At 42.8% G+C, this 20,458-nt stretch overlaps 1 protein-coding gene and 1 non-coding gene across 3 annotated transcripts in view; one reads left to right on the top strand and one right to left on the bottom strand.

Moving 5' to 3' along the window:
- The window catches only part of STARD9 (StAR related lipid transfer domain containing 9), a 117,921-nt gene extending 97,687 nt beyond the window's left edge, over positions 1 to 20,234 (bottom strand). For both annotated transcript variants that reach the window (XM_012766565.3, XM_076004283.1), the window contains exons 1-3: positions 20,113 to 20,234; positions 13,294 to 13,363; positions 11,077 to 11,193 (exon numbers count right to left, since the gene is read on the bottom strand). In XM_012766565.3, the coding sequence (XP_012622019.1) occupies positions 11,077 to 11,193; positions 13,294 to 13,363; positions 20,113 to 20,159 (234 nt within the window). In that variant the 5' untranslated portion in view covers positions 20,160 to 20,234. The remainder of the gene's footprint in view (positions 1 to 11,076; positions 11,194 to 13,293; positions 13,364 to 20,112) is intronic.
- LOC142871793 (small Cajal body-specific RNA 21) lies at positions 17,437 to 17,575 on the top strand. Its single transcript, XR_012919980.1, has one exon.
- Positions 20,235 to 20,458: the final 224 nt, after the last annotated feature.

The following is a 20,458-nucleotide window of genomic DNA, read 5'->3' as shown; positions in this document are numbered from 1 at the left end:
ACTGTCAGCTTTGGGCATGCCTCCCCTACATATAACCTCTCTCTTCAACCTAGACCTCAAGGGCTTCAGCAACTATCAGGAATTACTGTTGGGTCACTGGGGGAAAAAAATCCAAACAAGCTTTTGCATTTTAAAAGATTTCTCTAGTTTCCACTGTTCATTTTTGTATAGGCATTTAACATCAATAGCAAACATTAGAATAAAAGGTATCTAGACTAGGGGTAGTGGCTCAGGTCTGTAATTCTAGCAGGTTCGGGGACTCAGGCAGGAGGATTGATGGAGGCCAGGAGTTAAGACCAGCCTGAGCAAGAGTGAGGCCACATCTCCACAAAAAATACAAAATTAGTTGGGCATAGTGGTGTGTGCCTATATTCCCAGCTACTCAGGAGGCTGAAGCAGGAGGATCACTTGAGCCCAGGAGTCTGAAGCTGCAGTGAGCTATGATGATGCCACTGCAGTCTAGGGATAGCTGTTTCTGTTTTTATGAGTCTGAAAGCTACTCTTTAAAGATTCACAATCAAGTTTCTAGGGAGGGGAAAAATGAGTTCGATGAGGCCAAAAGAATGACCTATTCTTTTAAAATCCAGCTCATGGACTGCTTATGGAGTTAAGCAGCTGAGCTGCTGGCAGAGGGAACATACTGAAATGAAACACTCATAGTAACTTCCCTTCCCCCACTCAGGCCTGAAGAGCCCCATCCAATTATTGCACAAAAAGGCTTTTTCTTGTACACTTCTCTCCCTTCTACTGCTGTGTCCATCTTGTTTGGAAAAAAACAGCACTAGTGATGGAATGTACACAGCTCTGCAAATATTCATGAGAAAATGCTTTGACACCCACACGCTCCCCAGCTCCCCCAGCACATACATGCATCGGGGAAAGGGAATACACAAAGAAACTGACAGGCATCTGTGGTTCTCTAACTGAGACGTACTGTGAAGCTATCTCAAAACAGCAAGATTCAAGAAGTCAGAGTCCTATCTGGTCAGTCATCCATCAAACCATTACTAAATTACTGAATTAATCTAATAGCCATTGATCATTTAATATTTAATATGTAGAACACTAAAAATATGGAAATAAATAGAGCTCTGTGTCGTACTGTGTGTGAAAGCTTAGACTATGAAGTCACACAGTCAAGGGTTGGAGTGCTGGTTCCATCACTTGGTTGTGTGACCTTAAGCAAGCTACAAACCTATCTGAGCCTGTTCCTATCCCTCAAATGGAGATAATACCTATTGTAAAAAGTGATACAATCCTAACAGCACCTGACCCTCTATGAGCTCTCAAATTCCTCCTCACCTTAGTTTGTTCATGTTTCCCTCTCCTCTTACTCCTCCAAGGTTCCTCCTCAGTTTCACTAATCCTTCCACCTTCTTTACTCTTTCCCCAAAGGCTTCATTCACACTCCAAGTTCAGGAGATACAAGAAAAGTGAGGCACAAGAGAAGTGAGGGTCATACTCCTTCTCTCTACCTCACCCTACTTAATAAATCATTTGTCTTCATTGTGTATGGGGTTAGGGTTCCCAGGCAAAAACTCTGCTTTTGTGGCAATGGTATCTAATCACAGCCTAGTCACCTTAGAGAACCCATAATAATAGACACTCAATGCTCACCCATACTACTAGATGGCAATAGTGCAATTTCCTCATCTCGATTGAGTACAGAGGCAGGGATAGGTCTGGGCTAAAGAACAAGAGCTTTCCTTAGAATTCTGCTAGCAGCACATTACCTGCCATGCTGGGACCTTTGTGTTGCAGTTCATGGCCCCTACCACTAGAATAAGCAACAGGCATCTCTCTGCAACACCAAGAACCATTCTGGACAAGCCAAAAAGAAAAAAAAAAACCACACACACAATTCTATAACTGTTATTTCGTCTCTCTAGCCCTTCAACATTTTTTTTTGAGACATTGTCTTACTCTGTTGCCCTGGGGAGAGTGCAATGGCATCATCATAGCTCACTGCAGTCTCAAACTCTTAGGCTCAAGTAATCTTCCTGCCTCATCTGCCCAGGTAGCTGGGACTACAGCCGTGCACCATGACACTCGGTTTATTATTATTCATTCATGCATTCATTTATTGAGACAAAGTCTCACTTTGTCACCTGGGCTAGAGTGCTGTGGTGTCAGCCTAGCTCACAGCAACCTCAAACTCCTGAGTTCAAGCAATCCTCCTGCCTCAGCCTCCTGTACCTGAGACTACAGGCAAATACCACCTCGCCCAGCTAATTTTTCTATTTTTAATAGAGACAGGGTCTCACTCTTGCTCAAGCTGGTCTCGAACTCCTGAGCTCAAACTATCCACCTGCCTCGGCCTCCCAGAGTGCCAGAATTACAGGCATGAGTCACTGCACCCAGCCTCAACTTTAAAATATAATAAGTGGACCGGGCACGGTGGCTCACACCTGTAATCCTAACATTCTGGGAGGCTGAGGCGGGCGGATTGCTCAAGGTCAGGAGTTCAAAACCAGCCTCAGCAAGAGCAAGACCCCGTCTTTACTATAAATAGAGAGAAATTAATTGGCTAATATATATAAAAAAAATTAGCCAGGCATGGTGGCACATGCCTGTAGTCCTAGCTACTTGGGAGGCTGAGGCAGTAGGATTGCTTGAGCCCAGGAGATTGAGGTTGCTGTGAGCTAGGCTGACTCCACGGCACTCACTCTAGCCTGGGCAACAAAGCGAGACTCTGTCTCAAAAAAAAATTATAAGGCCGGGCGCGGTGGCTCACGCCTGTAATCCTAGCACTCTGGGAGGCCGAGGCGGGTGGATTGCTCAAGGTCAGGAGTTCAAAACCAGCCTGAGCGAGACCCCGTCTCTACCATAAAAATAGAAAGAAATTAATTGGCCAACTAATATATATATATATAAAAATCAGCCGGGCATGGTGGCTTGTGCCTGTAGTCCCAGCTACTTGGGAGGCTGAGGCAGGAGGATGGCTTGAGCCCAGGAGTTTGAGGTTGCTGTGAGCTAGGCTGACGCCACGGCACTCACTCTAGCCTAGGCAAGAAAGCGAGACTCTGTCTCAAAAAAAAATAAAAAAATAAAAAAATTATATATATATATATATTTATATATATATATATATATATATATATATATATAAAATAAGTGTCTTAGCCTAGTGAGATGACTAACACCTGTAATCCTAGCACTTTGGGAGGCCGAGATGGTAGGAATGCTTGAGGCCAGGAGTTCAAGACCAGCCTGAGCACCATAGCAAGACCTTGTCTCTATAAATCATAGAAAAATTAGCCAAGCATGTTAGCATGCTCCTGTAGTTCCAGTTACTTGGAACGCTGAGGTAGGAGAATCACCTGAGCCCCAGAGTTTGAGATTGCAGTGAGCTATGATCATGCCACTGCACTCCAGCCTGGGCAACAGAGCAAGACCCTGTCTCAAAAAATAGATAAAAATTAAAAATAAATATCTTGAATTATCTTTAACATTTCTTCCAATATTAACATTCTGGAATTCTAAAGTCAAACTATTAGCTACCACAAATCAGGATTCAAAGGTTCTGCATAAGTTACTCTTCCTGCCCTAATTACATACAATTTTCTGCAATTTAACTGAAATTCTCTATTTTATCCTATAGAAATGAAGACCATCTCCCAGCCCTCCATGTTTAAAAAAAAAAAAAAAAAAAAGAAATGAAGACCAGCTGGTCTGTAAAACTCCTCATGTTCTGTACTTAAGGAGCATTATCACCTCTATGTCTTCCCATCTCTGATTCAACATTCTTTCATTAAACAATTACACATATAATGCCCATGAGGTATATTATACTAATAACGGCTTTTCTCTTGGTTCCTGCAGCCCAGCCCTTTAATCATTTCTGGGAGCATGTGTGGTTTACCTCTGAAGCCTCTCCAAGTGCTTGACTTCCACATGCTGAAGTCCAGAACTAGATAAAATACTGACCAAAGAATCTGTAACTCTCTCTTCTCTCTGTTTCTCTCTCTCTCCTCCCCTCTCTCAGGGCTCTTTGAGGGTAGGCAATGAGGTACTCTGTGTATTGTTTGGTGTTCAGTGTATTGTGGAGACCAAACAAATATTAAAAACAAGCACAATCCCATTACTACTATTATAATTTCAGTTTTGAATTCGGTGGTTGTGGAGAGAAAAATCTCACATGTTTTTTTATCTGGAAAAGCTAGAAGTGTTTTAGTCAAATAACAAGATCATTTTAAAATAAAGATTCCCAAGAGAATAGGAGAAAATGCTTTCCACAAAGGGCTGGGTAGCTTTTTGTTCCTCGTCACGCTTTTTGTTGACTCAGTCTGCATTTGTTTTGAACATCCACTTACAGTCCTTGGTGGGTAAAGCTGAGCTAATGCTCCTCATGGAAAGTTTTACAAACATACAATCACCCAAACACAATACGCTTCAGCAGAGGACTCTGGCTCCAACAGATGTTCCCCACTAGGAGGAAGGAAGGGAAGTTAGTTTTCCAAGCAGAGCATGCTGGCCCCAGAAGGGATCAGAACCAGATTCAGAAGAGATTTTCAAACCTAGTTAAACTCTTAGAACAAAAGCAGGAGCCTTGTTTTTTTGTTTGTTTTCGGTTTTCTTTGAGACAGAGTCTCTGTTGCCCAGGCTAGAGTGAGTGCCGTGGAGTCAGCCTAGCTCACAGCAACCTCAATCTCCTGGGCTCAAGCAATCATACTGCCTCAGCCTCCTGAGTAGCTGGGACTACAGGCATTCGCCACCATGCCCAGCTAATTTTTTTCTATATATATTAGTTGGCCAATTAATTTCTTTCTATTTATAGTACAGACGGGGTCTACCTCTTGCTCAGGCTGGTTTTGAACTCCTGACCTTGAGCAATCCGCTCACCTTGGCCTCCCAGAGTGCTAGGATTACAGACATGAACCACCACGCCTGGCCAGGAGCCTTGTGATAACAGTAATCACAACAGGGTCCCAAGTCACTGCACTCACTTATTTTACTCCTAGGTTCCAAGCACAAGGCTTAGCACTTTTCACAATTATTTCATTTCCTCCTCACAATAACTCTTTCAGGCATGTATTATTATCTCAATTTTAGAGCTGAAGAAACTAGGATGCAGATAGGTTAAGTAATTTGTCCAAAGTAAGCCAGCCAATAAATTGTTGTGCCTGAATTCAAATCCAGGTTTAATTTCAGAGAAGATGTAGATTGACTTTAACATAGATTCAAGTTAGATAAAATGTAGGCCAATTTTGAAGAAAAGCTTCTGCTGTAAGTCTAAATGTTAACAAAGACTGAAAACATAACTTAGATCAATGACTTGCCTTAAGAATGGGAAGCTGGTGACACCAGGGTCACAGACAAGACAGGTGGTATGATCCCCTACGACTCCCTATTTACTATAGTCATCTCTCTCTCTCTCTCTCCCCTTCCCTAATTTTCCACCTCTTCCTTTTCCTATATCCCTCTTTTTCTCTATTTATACTGTAGCATAGTGATGAACATGAACTTTGCATCCAGATGATTATGTGTTCAAATCCAGAACTCACATTTTATTGTGTGACTACAGCAGATCATGTAACCTCTCTAAGCCTAAATTTCCTCAACTATAAAAGAGGGGGGAAAAATCCTCTACCCTTTAGGGTGTGTTCAAGGAATTAAAGTAGATAATATATATAAAGATATGAACAGGTCACTAGTACACTAAATGCAATTTTTTAAAACTTTGACAGTGAGTGAGGCTTAGTGAAAATGACATATAATTTAGAGTTGGACTATCTTGGATTTGAATCATTGCCCCACTACTTACTGGCTAAGTGACTGGGGCAAGTCTTGCAATCTATGACTCAGTTTTCTTATCTATACAATAGAGTAAATAATATAGATTTAGGCTAGGCATGGTGGCTCACACCTGTAACCCCAGCGACTCAGGAGGCAGAGGAAGGAGGATTGGTTGAGTCTAGGAGTTTGAGATTAACCTGGGCAAAATAGCTAGACCCAGTCTCAAAAAAAAAAGAAAAAAAATTAAACAAGTGTGGTGGTACATGCCTGTAGTACCAGCTACTGGTGAGGCTGAGGCAGGAGGGTTGCTTGAGCCCAGGTGTTTGAGGCTGCAGTGAACTATGATGGTGCCACTGTACTCCAGCTTGGGTGACAGAGTGAGGCCTCATCTCAAAATAACATAATATAGAATAGAAATTAAATGAAATGGTAAACATCTATACGTGTATCTGATGTCAACAGGTATTTAACAAATAAAGATGCCTCTCAGTAGAACCAGCAGTAGATGACTTGTCCTCTAATGGTCCATAGTTGTTGACACCTGATCTATTTAGCCAAGTATGTCATCACTAAGTTCCAGGAAGTGCCAAAGCACTAAGGTATTTTAACCTTGAACCTGTCTTTTGGGCTCAAGCAATTCTCCTGAGAAGCTGGGACTATAGGTACCTGCCATCACGCCTAGCTAATTTTTCTATTTTTATATGGGGGGGGGGGGTCTTGCTCTTGCTCAGGCTGGTCTCAAACTCCTGGCTTCAAGTGATACTCGCCTCAACCTTCCAAAGTGCTAGGATTACAGGTGTGAGCCACCACACCTGGCCTTGAAGACATTTATGATTGTCACAAATGGGGGATTGCTATTGGCATCTAATGGGCAGAGGTCAAGAATGCTGTCAAACATTCTACAATGCACAGGACAGACACCCCACAACAAAGAATTATGCAGTCAAAATGTCAACAGTGCTAAGGTTGAGAAACTAGCCTAGATGACCACCAAGTTCCCTTCAAGCTCTAGCATACTAAGAGACTATGAAGAGGCAGCACCAACACTGAACAGGTGACATTCTTTTTAAAATTTATCTATGAATGGCTTTTTTTTTGAGACGGAGTCTCACTCTGTTGCCCAGGCTAGCATGCCATGGTGTCAGCCTAGCTCACAGCAACCTCAAACTCCTGGGCTCAAGCAATCCTCCTGCCTCAGCCTCCCAAGTAGCTGAGACTACAGGCATGCGCCATCAGGCACAGCTAATTTTTTCTATATATTTTTAGTTGGCCAATTAATTTCTTTCTATTTTTAGTAGAGACAGGGTCTCGCTCTTGCTCAGACTGGTCTTGAACTCCTGACCTCAAGCGATCCACCCACCTCAGCCTCCCGGAGTGCTAGGATTACAGGTGTGAGCCACCACACCCGGCCATGAATGGCTTTTTATAATGTTGATCAAAATCCCCCTAAAGCCAGATATTTGGATAGTCCCTCAATATCCATTCCCTCAATATTAATTGAGGGAAATTTAAATATTTGGATATCTGAAATCACTGCTACATTTCTAAGAGTGATGGCAGGCCTTCCTTCAAGAAGGAAGGAATAGGCCGGGCGCGGTGGCTCACGCCTGTAATCCTAGCACTCTGGGAGGCCGAGGCGGGTGGGTTGCTCGAGGTCAGGAGTTCAAAACCAGCCTGAGCAAGAGCGAGACCCCGCTAGGCTGACGCCACGGCACTCACTCTAGCCAGGGCAACAGAGTGAGACTCTGTCTCAAAAAAAAAAAAAAAAAAAGAAGGAAGGAATAGACCCAGAGATGAAAGAGATGCTGTCCTCCGGGGACTTGGTTCCTTACCCTTTACAGTTAGAATCAGTGCTTCCAAAGCCATGAGATATGATTCCTTTTGGGAGAGTAGATGATTTAAATAAGTATGAATCAAGGTCAGAAGATGGTATGATACACACAACAGCAAAGATGAATCTCAAATACCTCATGCTAAGTCAAAGAAGCCAGACTCAAAGAGCTATACACTGTATGATGCCATATATGTGCCATTATGGAACATATAAAACTGCAGAGAAAGAAAGTAGATTAGCAATTGCCAGGCTCTGGGGGTAGGGGAGATAGACTATAAAGGAACATAAAGGAATTTTGAGGATGATGGATTGTTTTACACATTGATTGTGGTGTCAGCCACACACCTATATATATCTGTCAAAATTCACAGAACTGTACACTAAAAAGGTGAATTTCACAGTACCTAAATTATACTTCAATAAGACTGACCTCTCCTCTCCAAATGTGATCACAAATGCTGTGGAGAGGATGAACTGGATTATATTCAAATTCTTTGTCACCCCAAGTCCTAAGATTTTATGAATTCTGCCACTCCTACCTCTGGTGGCCTCAGAACCATAATGATTAAGTCTGGGCTCCAATTTATGTGTGAAAGCAGTAAGGCTCTTGACTGGATCATGTGGATGTGAGTCCTGCCACAATTCTGGGACCTCTGGGCTTGTGACAGAGGTTCCCTTCCTTCTCTTTTTCATCCTGACTCCTCTTGGGACCGATGAGGGACTCAGACAATTAATAAACAAACTGGAATAAACCTCAGGAGACACTGGTTTTATCTCTCTGCACAGGCTTCCTGTCTGGATCTCATTTGATCTTTCCATTACATTTCAAGGCAGGCAACAGAAGAATTATATTTATGAATTCCCCTCCTCTATGACTTTTGGGCTTTCACTAGATTATTTTTATACAATTAAGCCACATAAATGTAAAACAAGGGCCTCACAACTAAACTCATACTCAAGCTCATTGATAATAAGCTTATATAACTGTGTGTATGTATATATATAGATATGTTTATTTTAACACATACACAGCTCCTGAAAAATTACCAATTTATCAAATGTTACACAAAATAGTTAATTCTTTCTAGGTACAGAACAGCACAGGTATACCAGAGCCAAGGAGGTCTGAAACAGCTATCAGATACTCATACTTTCTGTTAACAGAAAGACCACTGTCTTCTATGCCACAAATGTGATCACAACTGTGGACTTCTGTAGGAGTCCCATCCTCTCTTACTCTCAGTTATTTCCCTGGCTCTTCTCAGAGGATCTCAATGAAAGAGTTACAAATACCAGTAACCAGATACCTCATACACACTTGAGTGCTGGGATAAAGATCAAGACAAGCTTGGACCTGCCAGTGTCCTTACTACATTCAAAGGACAGAGAAGACTCAGTAGGTGGAAGGTAATGTCCACAATGCCCTTTTCCACTGAGCATTTACAGCAAACACACCGAGACTACAAACGTAGGGTGCTTATAACAGAAGGGGTCCACGAAGACAATAAATCCCAAATGAGTCTTGGGTCTTATTTCCACATATTATCCTCAGAAAGGAAGAATGCTGTAATCACACTTCTGTGGTTTAGAACTATTCAATCATCTTCAGAAGTCTGCATAGCAGAAAATCAACACTGCCACCTCTAAGTCACTCAGACTTGATAATGTTTTTCCTCTAGCATGATTTTTTATTAAAAGTTTCCCAAAAGACTAAAATATTTGGCAGAAAACATACTTTGGCTTTTTATTCAAAGGTATATAGACTTATTTCCAATAATATTTCCTAAGACATAGTCCCATAATATTTTTTTCTTTCATATGTAGGTATGATGACACTGAACGATGAAAGGCCAAATAAATGGCTTTTCTATAATCTTAGGGATGGACTTTCACAGAGTACCCTGGTGGCTGCTGGGGTGGGGGGTGGCTGCTGGGGTGACAGAAGTGAATGAGGCAAGGCTTGCTGGCCACGATGGGAACTAAGTGCATGGCCTTGGACAGCGCTCAAACCAAGACGATGCTGTTGCTTCACAGAAACAGCAAAGTCCTGTAGACTCACTGGCTATACCTCCTGCTGCCTTGCAAACTTGAGAGCATGCTAAGCAAAACTACAAGACACACAGAAAGGGTGACCTTGGCTGGTCCTCTCAATCCTCAGAGAGCTGATCAATAGAATCTGCCTCCTATATACCTTGCAGGCTGGCAGACTAGCTGTCTAGCCCTTTCCCATTCTGCCTAGGGGAACAAGTATAAGCATAAGGCTCAAAGATGATATTATCCTCTAGGATTCTTGGACCCTTGTGCTACATACAAGGTCATTCACCTAATATAGGAGCAGAACACTACATGAACTAACATTATACCCATTTGAATCACACTGAGGCCCAAGCCTAAATGGACACTAGTCAATTTCCATGCCCTGAGCAAGGAGTCTTTTCCTACCTCCTTTGTTCTTTCTGGAACTAGTATCTCTCACTACCATTTCTCAGACCAAAACATAATTAGTTTCAGACCAAAATATCATAAGAAGTAGTCAGGGCCCAGATTTCATGTTAATTTCTCAATAATTATCCATTTATGAAGCACTGAGGAAACATGATGAGATTACTGCATTTGAAATAAGTTTCTTTTGTTAACATTACCGTAGAAATGATGACTTGGAACCAATGGTTTCATGATGTATTGAAAGTTTCTTCATGGTTTTGTTTGCTTGGTTTTTTTTTTGGAGACAGAGTCTCGCTTTGTTGCCCAGGCTAGAGTGAGTGCCGTGGCGTCAGCCTCGCTCACAGCAACCTCAATCTCCTGGGCCCAAGCGATCCTCCTGCCTCAGCCTCCCGAGCAGCTGGGACTACAGGCATGTGCCACCATGCTTGGCTAATTTCTTCTACATATATTTTTAGTTGGTCAACTAATTTCTTTCTATTTTTAGTAGAGACAGTGTCTCGCTCAGGCTGGTTTTGAACTCCCGACCTTGAGCAATCCACCCGCCTCAGCCTCCCAGAGTGCTAGGATTACAGGCGTGATGCTTGTTTAAGAGATAAGATCTTGCTCTGTCATCCAAGCTGGAGTGCAGCAGCACGATCATAGCTCACTGCAGCCTTGAACTTCTGGGCTCACAAGATCCTCCTTTCTCAGCCTCTTGAGTAGCTGGGACACCACAACACACCATGCCAGGTAATTTTTCTTATTTTTCATAGAGAAGGGGTCTTGCTATTTTGCCCAGGCTGGTCTTGAACTCCTGGCCTTGAGCAATTCTCCTACTTCAGCCTCTCGAGTAGTTAGGACTGCAGGTGCACACCACTACACCTGCCTCCAAAGTTTCTTCCTTTTGAAAACCTGTCAGTTGTACCGAAATTTTCTTACAGATTAAAGTACCAATTAGAGTATTTCCAATCTGTGCAATTGTGCCATGACAACCTTGAAAAGTATCTTTATAATAAACATTTTAAATAAGTTTTTAAAAAAAAAACTGAAGAGAATGAAATTAAAATGATAAGTAACATTACCACATCCTGTGATGCATACTGGGGGTCGTCTGGGTTGACAGACCAATAGCAGTAATCAAAGCCGAATGCCATAATCTTCTCCCGGGAGTCCCCAAAGCTATCTAGTCGATTGTCCACCTAGAATTAAACAAAGAATCCATGTCTTCTCTATCATACTATCAGAATCTGGCCAGTGGCACTTGATTACCCTCTACTTTAGCTAGAGACATGGAGTGGTCATGAGAATGTTTATTATATCTACCTGAAAAAGAAAAAAAGAAGGTAATTTTGTCTCCATCTCATGAGGTACAAAGTGCCAGAGAACTAAATGTGTCTATCATACTATCATGTATTGGCCTACATATAAACCAACCGTATGAGACATAAGAAAGCTTGGGAGAGAAAATCTCTCCTTCTCTGGGCATCTTCTTATCACTATGAGTTGAGTATCCCTTAAAAGTGTTTCACGTTTTTTGCATTTCAGAATTTTTTGCATTTTGGAATTCTTGCATATATATAATGAGATATCTTCGAGATGGGAACCAAGTCTGTACAGGAAATTCATTTATGTTTCATAGATACCTTATACACATAGCCTGAAGGTAATTTTATACAATATTTTCAATAGTTTTGTGCATGAAACACAGTTTTAAGTTTTTGCAACTGTGTTTTGACTGCAACCTTTCATATGAAGTATGAAATTTTTCCACTTGTGGTGTCATGTCAGCACTCAAAAAGTTGCAGATTTTGTAGCATTTCAGTTTTCAGATTTTCAAATAATGGATGTTCAACCTGTATTATTTATTCTCTAAGTATTTCTGCAGAGGATATTGGGAACACATGAGCAGTTCAACCCTTGGGCCTGACAGGCTCCATCAACCTGGGGCTTTCATTGAGGTCCTTGGGGTATTCACCTCCAGTAAATTAGAAACCACATTGGACAGAAGAGCCAGGAGCAATCCAACTGCTCAAGGTAAATGAAACTAGAGCCACAGCTTACAATTGCACAGACCTCCAGGTATCAGAGAAAATAGCATTATTCACAGAAATGCCTTAACTATTTAAAATTTATACTCTGGACAGGGAAAGACAATCCTGGCATGAGCCATCATAAACTATAGACCGGTGAGGCTGGCAGAATGATTAAGAGATTCTTAGTGGAGAATCGACCTCAGGGAAGCAAGCAGCCCCAGGGAGGTGTGCAGGGGGCAGGTTAAAGTTTGATCTTAACTGAGATTTATTCTTAAGAACTAAAAATATGAGATTTCAGAACAAAGCAGCTGAAGTAATTAGGAAACAGAGATAATAAAAGACAGGAGACAATAAAAGGTCCTTTGTCCTTGCAGAGCTCCAATTGATAGTTTGGCAGGTTCTGTTCTCTTTTGGCAGAGAGCTACTGGCAAAAAGAAACAGATCACATCATAGGAGTAACATGAAAGTGGGCATGGCTTTTAGGCCCAAGGTCCAAATAACCCTCATTTTTGCCAGTTTCCTCAGCTCTCAGGAATGCGAAGTACCACCACCTGCAAGCTGACTACAGCAGTAGTTACATGGTTAGCTTCCCCTGTCTTCTCTCCACTCCTCAAGGCCCAGAAAGGAAGAATCCCTTCCATCTCCTGCTGGTTTGGTAAATGGAAGAACGGGGTGGAAAAAATTATCCCTAAGAGGGGGTGAAGGATGTAAGAGGAAGTTCTCTGTGTTTGCCCAGTTGTAACTCAAAATTCAGCTGGATTTGTGAAAAACAATTTGCAACAAGACTCAGGCTAGTGACCAACTCCCTTCTCTGAAGGTTGTTACTTGGCCCTCACTATGGCCAAAATGAATCCTGCATTAGCAGGTGCATACTGAATTCCTAATAATGTCTCTAGCTAAAGTGATATCAATTGAAAGGGTTGGGACAAAGTCTTAACTGATGGTCAGGTGAGTTAAATAGATACGTAGATTGCCCCCAGCAAGATTTAAGCTAACCATGGCCCCTGTGTTTACTTTCAAGGCAGCTACCAACCAATTTCCAAAACAGTTGTGCCCCATTTGATAGAATTTAGTCTGTAGCAAACAAATGCCCTACACTTATTTATTTTTTACTTTATGATTATTCAAACTCTTCCCACAATTCCCCTTGTATGCTCTTCCATTTCCAACTTTAAACACATTCACATACACACCTGCACCCCAGAAGCCCCTGTAATAATAGTAGCTCCCTAATATAAAGAAAATGGAAAACAATTTCAAGCTTACCTTTAAATTCCTGATTTTTGCCACTTTGCCATCAAGTTCCACAATAATTCTTCCCCCTTCTTTGGTCTCCCTAGAAACAAGACCCAAACCCATATGAAAAGAAATGTTGCTTTTTTTTTTTTTTAAGTCAAGAAAAAAGAGGCCGAGACCAGCGCTAGTGGGACAAATTGTTTCTCTTCTGCTGTACCCATAAGTAAAGCATCTGTCTCCATAAATAGCTGTAAACATCATGTCAAGCAGTCCGCTAGCTGGCATGTTTTCCTGGATCATTAGAATTTGGCTCTGGAACAGCTAAAAGTCACCACTTACTGAGCAACCTCTATGCATGAGGCACTGTATTAGGTGCACTACGTATTGTACTTCATCTTTCTTTTCTTTTTTTTTTTTCTTTTTTGAGACAGAGTCTCACTTTGTTGCCCAGACTAGAGTGAGTGCTATGGCATCAGCCTAGCTCACAGCAACCTCAAACTCCTGGGCTCAAGCAATCCTGCTGCCTCAGCCTCCCGAGTAGCTGGGACTACAGGCATGCACCACCATATCCAGCTAATTTTTTCTATATATATCAGTTGGCCATTTAATTTCTTTCTAAGCTGGTTTCGAACTCTGACCTCGAGCAATCCGCCCGCCTCAGCTTCCCAGAGTGCTAGGATTACAGCCGTGAGCCACCACGCCCGGCCTTGTACTTCATCTTATGCTATCGTAACATATCTTCCTGACATAGCTTCCTAACATATCTTCATTTTACAGATGGAAACAGAATTATGTAAACTGTCAAAAGCAGTGGCAAAGCTGAGATGTAAACTCTTATTTGACCACAAACCCTGGGCTCTTAACTATATCTTAGAAGTCAGGCTTAGAAACTCTAGAGAGTATCATTGGCCCAGCATATAACACAGCATTATCTCGCATTTTCTCTGGGATTTTGAACATGGATATTGATGGAAAAGGTATTGAAGTCCTCTCTGTTGAGACCCTGAGAACATATTTCTCAAATCCTTTCTTTACATCTTCTTAAATCAGAATGAGAGCCAAGATCCTTAAGAATCTTGCGTATTGCAGTTATCTAGTAACAATGCTAACAACTAACCAACCTCTACATTCACTTAAATGGACTTAATCCAGGTGACTCACATCTGAAAGCTATCTTTTTCATAACAAAGAGCTTCAGTTGAAGACCATTAACCAAGTTAACAAATAAGAATCACACATTAATTCATAGCTGGGTGGAATGGCTTACACCTGTAATCCCAGCACGTTGGGAGGCCAAGGCAGGAGAAATTGCTTGAGGCCAGGAGATCAAGACCAGCCTGGGCAACAAGACTTTTTTTCTACAAAACATTAAAAAAACCAAAATTGGTCAGGTGTGGTGGTCTGAGCCTGTAGTCCTAGCTATAGGGGAGACTGAGCCAGGAATATATCACTTGAGCCTGGAAGCTGGAGGTTGCAGTGAGCTATAATCATGCCACTGCAGTCTAGCCCGGGCAATAAAGTGAGACCCTGTCTCTAAAAAAAAAATAATAAAATAAAATGAAATAATAAACACCTCGTCCACTACAGTGAAAGTTATCAATCAAATTACTCCCAGCTTGGGACCTGAAAGTTGAGACACCACCTTCAGCAGTCTCATTTTTATCCTTCCTCAGGTTTCTCAGGCTGTAATGTAGAGCAGCAGTGGTCCCCAACCTTTTTGGCAGCATGGACAAGTCTTACGGAAGACAATTTTTCCAAATATTTGGGGTGGAGAGGGGGAGGAGGTGGAGTTCAGGCAGTGATACCAGCAATGGGGAGGGGAGCGGCTGCAAATACAAATGAAGCTTCACTCACTTGCCTGCTGCTCACCTCCTATTGTGTGACTCTCACTTCCTAAGTTTCAGAAAAGACAATTTTTCCACAGATGGGACTGGGGATGGGGGTGTGGTGTGGTGGAGCTCTGTGCCCCGCCCCTGGGGTTGGGGACCACAGAAGTAGAGGATTGGGGAGGGGGGAACACAGTGAGACAGAGGTCTTTAGATTTAAGATTTTTTTAAAAAAATCTGAGAGTCAGGGCCGGGCACTGTGGCTCACGCCTATAATCCTAGCACTCTGGGAGGCCGAGGCAGGAGGATTGCTTGAGCTCAGGAGTTTGAGACCAGCCTGAGCAAGAGCAAGACCTCCGTCTCCACTATAAATAGAAGGAAATTAGCCAAACAACTAAATATAGAAAAAAACTAGCCGGGCATGGTGGCGCATGCCTGTAGTCCCAGCCACTCAGGAGGCTGAGGCAGTAGGATTGCTTGAGCCCAGGAGTTTGAGATTGTTGTGAGCTAGGCTGCCGCCACAGCACTCTAGCCCGGGCAACACACTGAGACTCTGTCTCAAAAATAAATAAATAAATAAATAAAATAAAAAATCAGAGTCTAGGATAAATTCCTAGATAGAAAATGTCCTCCTCCCAGGTAATGATATTTCTGTCGCTTAAATTTCCTCAAGGCCCTAATGCACTTTCTTGCCCACTTCCTACTAGATGGTACTTAAAGTGTGGGGGGGATATTTTTAATCCTTCAAGATCATAATTGGCCCATCAGAAGCTAAAACTGCCCAATTCCTCCACTCGCAGACTTCAGATAATCTTTCATCTTTGGTGTTAACATTTTGTAAGATAACGCTTTTTTATTTCTGCATCTTAATGTTGGTTTATTATCCCTCTACACACTATAAAATAGACCGACTATAGTAAATTAGGACGATAAAGAAAAAAAATCATACAATAAAGTTTTCAAATCTATCTGGGGCCAGGCACAGTGACTCATGCCTACAATCCTAGCACATTGGAAGGCTCAGGCAGGAGGGTCCCTGGAGGCCAGGAGTTCAAGACAAGTTTGGGCAACATAGTGAGACCCCATCTCTACAAAAAAATAAAAAAAATTAGCCGGATGCAGTAGCATGCACCTAGTCCCAGTTACTTGGGAGGCTGAAGCAAGGGGATTGCTTGAGCCCAGAAGTTTGAAGTTGCAGTGAGCTATGATGACACCAGTGCACTCTAGCCCAGGTAACACAGAAAAACTCTGTTTCAAAGAAAAAAAAATATCCAATTTTTTAAAATTTGCCTTTTTGTGAAGATTCATTTGGGACTCTCTCACATAAAGCAGCAAAGGAGAAAAAAGAAAAAAAGTGTCCCAAACTTGACCTCTTAGCAGAAAGATGTGACACTATAGGGGGGTGAGATGCTGCTCCTCCCCTACCTAGATCACTGCCATTGGTAACCTAGCAATTCCAAAATATTCTAGAACAAAATGAGGGCTAATTAAACAGAATAGAAAGGGCGCCAGTCTTTCAGAGAGCTAGCCTTAAAGAGCTTGATTTAAATCTACTGAGGTGGAGCCTTAAACAAGACACAGTGGCTGCTACTACTGCTTACCTCTGGAATGTACCAATAGGCATTCATTCATTAGGGTTAAAAGTTTTGAAAAAGGGTAAAGCCACAGGCTGCCCACAGCAGAATTATGGTGATAAGAGAGGGCCTAATTCAAATTTGTTTTGGGGGGTCAGTATTGTTAATAAGCTGTATAACAAGCTCCCCAGGTGGATTTTATGTATCCTAATGGTTTAAGAATCACTGTCCTAGAGGGGAACATAACCAAACTGTTATCACTTAATATCTATTCCTTGTAAAACTTTTAACAACCAGACAACCAAGTACAGGGGCCTGAGGAACGTAGTTGTTATTCATATAGTGAACATCTTAGTAAACACTTAAAATGAGCCAGCCTCTAAATATTTATAATGTACTCATGTATTTAATTTCATAAAAATCACTGAAGTAGTTATTCCTATTTTACAGATTTAAAAGAAGAAGAGGAACAGAAAGCTATATGGTATGTGAAAAGTAACTTCTGACAGCACAGTGGGGAGTGTTCCAGAACCTACAGTATTAGCAGACCAAACATCTCTCAATGGTGAATGCTTCTGGATAGACAAGGGACACTATCTCATTATGAGATACAGAATTTCTGATTATGGGAAACAACTGTGAGGTAGAGGGGAAAAACACCAAAAACATTTCCTATACAGTACTATCATTTTATTGAGGGTCAATTCTAGTCCTACTGAATAAATGAGCATTTGAGAGAGAAGGCAACTTTTCTGTAGTCTCAAGAAGGAGCCTGGCTTGGTTTCCTGTGGGGTGGGCTCAGCCTACACCACCTCCCCTCAGCCAAGCCTAGAGTAGAGGGGCCAGGTATACTCCCCACGGGAGAGGCATTTAAGTAAGGAGCCTCACCTTGCCTGTCCTAGTCTCACATTAACTTGGCCACAAAAACCTGGCAGGAGAAGTTGGTGAGAAAGATGAAGAGCTGACTGATGTGGAAAGAGAAAAAAAGAAAAAAGGGAGCAATGTGGTCTAGTGATCAAATCATCAAATTTCAGTTCTACCTACTTTTAGGCCTTAAAGAAGACTATTTACTCATCTGGAAAAACAAAAAATGGAAGCTTGGGCCAGATCATCTGTAAGATTTCTTCCCAAGTACAACATCAGATCCAATGACTTTGTTAACCAAATCTGTGCCAATAATTTGAAGGTTGGAACAAACCACAAAATCTGCAGATTCCTCATATTCAGACAAGCCTCAACAAAGACTGTATATGTTAACACACCTTGGAGTATAGCTGCCATCTCTAAAGGATTCTGGGAGAAAAGAGAAGTGGTCTGGACTTCTTAGTTATAGCTATACTGGGATTATCCATATTTGCTCCTGAACTTTTAGCCTGCAATAATCTGCTCACACCTGGAAATCTTCAGTCTTGGCATTCTACCACTTGCTGTTTAAGGTGCTTAACTTGAGCTAAAAGTAAATAAATTTTTATGCACTTCTTTTCCTTTCACTTTTGTTTCATGAGTTATGTTATTCTCTATCATGGCTACCAATAATAACCCAATTTCAACACCATTCTCTTAATCTAACTGATGCTATTAAAAATTCCCAGTTTCCAAGGAACTTAGAAGTTACTGTTAGGACTCGTCAATACTGTTATCCTGAGAACCCAAAAAGAATAGTTTTGCAAGAACAGGATCTACCAGAGGCTACCTCCTGGGTAGCAGCTGCACCTGTGAACCCTACCCCTGACACCCACCCCATTCCTGAGCCACCACATCCAGTTATGCAGAAGCCAGATGTCTGTCATAAGCCATTTACTAATCAAAACAATAGTTCAGGCACCTGCTGCTTTCCATCTTTCTTTATTGTACCTCTTTTGCCTTTTTCCCATTCTCTTTGTGTTGCTTTCCCCCTTCTCATTAATCTTCTCATGATTCTGTTAATTACAAGACTTTTCAAAGCCAATTACTTCTATAGGAGGACAAACATAATGCCCACTAAGTAACAAATTCTTTTTATGTCCTGGATTTTTTTTTTTTTTTTGAGACAGAGTTTCACTTTGTTGCCCTGGCTAGAGTACAATGGCATCATCATAGCTCACTGCAACCTTAAACTCCTGAGCTCAAGCAATGCTCCTGCCTCAGCCTCCCAAGTAGGTGGGACTACAGGTGTGTGCCACCACACCCAGATAATTTTTCCATTTTTAAAAGAGACAGGGTCTCCCTCAAGCTGGTCTCAAACTGCTGACCTCAAGTGATCTTCTCACCTTAACCTCCCAAAGTGCTAGGATTACAGGCGTGAGCCTCTGCACATGGCCTGTCCTGGAAATTTTTAAACTTCACAAATGATTCTAGTATGTGCCTTCTGGTCCCAAAGCCACACTCTACCAGCTTTATCTTTTATCACTCCCTCTCCCACAACAACCGCTCCCCCACGGCAAAAAAATAAAACTTATTTCTGTTCCCTAACAGCCTGAGTCCTTTGTTCTTGGTATTAATATTTCTTACTACATAAAAGGCTCTTAAAGCTTTCTCCATCAGCAAATTCTAACAGATCTTTAAAAAACAGTTCAGGCTGGTCCGATGGTAGTGGGTTATCAGAACTTATTAACATTAGTGTCACTAAAGTTGGTATTCAACCCCCCACTGCTAACTTTGACTGGCTTTTTAACGAAATTAAATAAAAGACAGTTCAAATACCAACCCTTCTGCAAAGCCTTCCCTGACTTTCTAAACATGAGTGGAAAATTAGTGAGAAAGAGAAGAAATTATGTGGCTGGACACTGGATGCCTCAAGAGTTGAGAGGTGCAGGGTCAGATTTACTCACGAGGAAATGAGCACGAAAGACGCTGAGGGAAGAGACTGGAATAACTTCCCCCTACCTCCCAGTTCTGCCCTGGATCAAGTCAGCTGTCAGCATACTTGATGAAACCACGATCTCTCTGGGCCTCAATTTCCCTCTCAGCGCCCTTACAATCTGCTTTCTCCACATCTTCGCAGGGAAATCCACATGCTCCCAGAAACACACACCATTCTGCCTCAGTCCTCACCGGTCCTCCAGAGCCACCAAGGAGACAGAGGAGGCTGCCCATCCATCCCTCTCCCAGCCTTTCTCAACGTGCTGAGGGAGAAAGGCCCAAGCCGGTGCACCAAGACTTGAGCAGCGGTCCCTCGAAACTTCTGCTGGCAGGACGCCCGGGACACTCGCACGGGGCGGCCCTCCCCTTAGGCCATCTGGGAACCGCTATCTCCCAGAGCACGACGAGAAAGCTCCACAGAGGCCCTGTCCCGCCAGGAATTCACAGTTTCCGGACCCTGAACCCCCGGGTCACTTTGTGTCTGGTTTCTCCCCGGGTCACTTTGTGTCTGATTTCTCCGCGCCAGAATCTCTTGAGGGGGAGGCAGAGACCTCGCGCTCCTCTCAGTTCACTTGACGACTCAGGCGCCCCCTCCCGCCTACACTCACCTCTTGCTGAGGGGCCGGACCCTCACGGCTACTCGCACGTTCGCCATCCCTCGGCCCCAACCCTTGTCAGGCAGGTCAGCTCAGCCGCTGCATCCCTTGCCCCGGCCCCGCCCGTCCCACGCGCCTCTGGGGACACCCCCGCCCAAGAGTGCGTCGCAACCCGAGGGGGGCGGAGCCTGCGGAGTATTGGCCAATCCTGAGCCAGGTGGGCGGGAGGACACCCGGCCCCGCCCTGCCTTGCTCACGCCTTCGGGGATGCCTCCGCCCAAGTGCGCGCCGCAGCCCGAGAGGAGCGGTGCCGGCAGAGCGTTGGCCAATCCTGAGACCGGTGGGCGGGAGGACGCCC

This window comes from Microcebus murinus, chromosome 6 (assembly GCF_040939455.1).
Source record: "Microcebus murinus isolate Inina chromosome 6, M.murinus_Inina_mat1.0, whole genome shotgun sequence".
Lineage (NCBI taxonomy): Eukaryota > Metazoa > Chordata > Mammalia > Primates > Cheirogaleidae > Microcebus > Microcebus murinus.
This window is presented reverse-complemented; position numbering and strand designations above follow the sequence as displayed.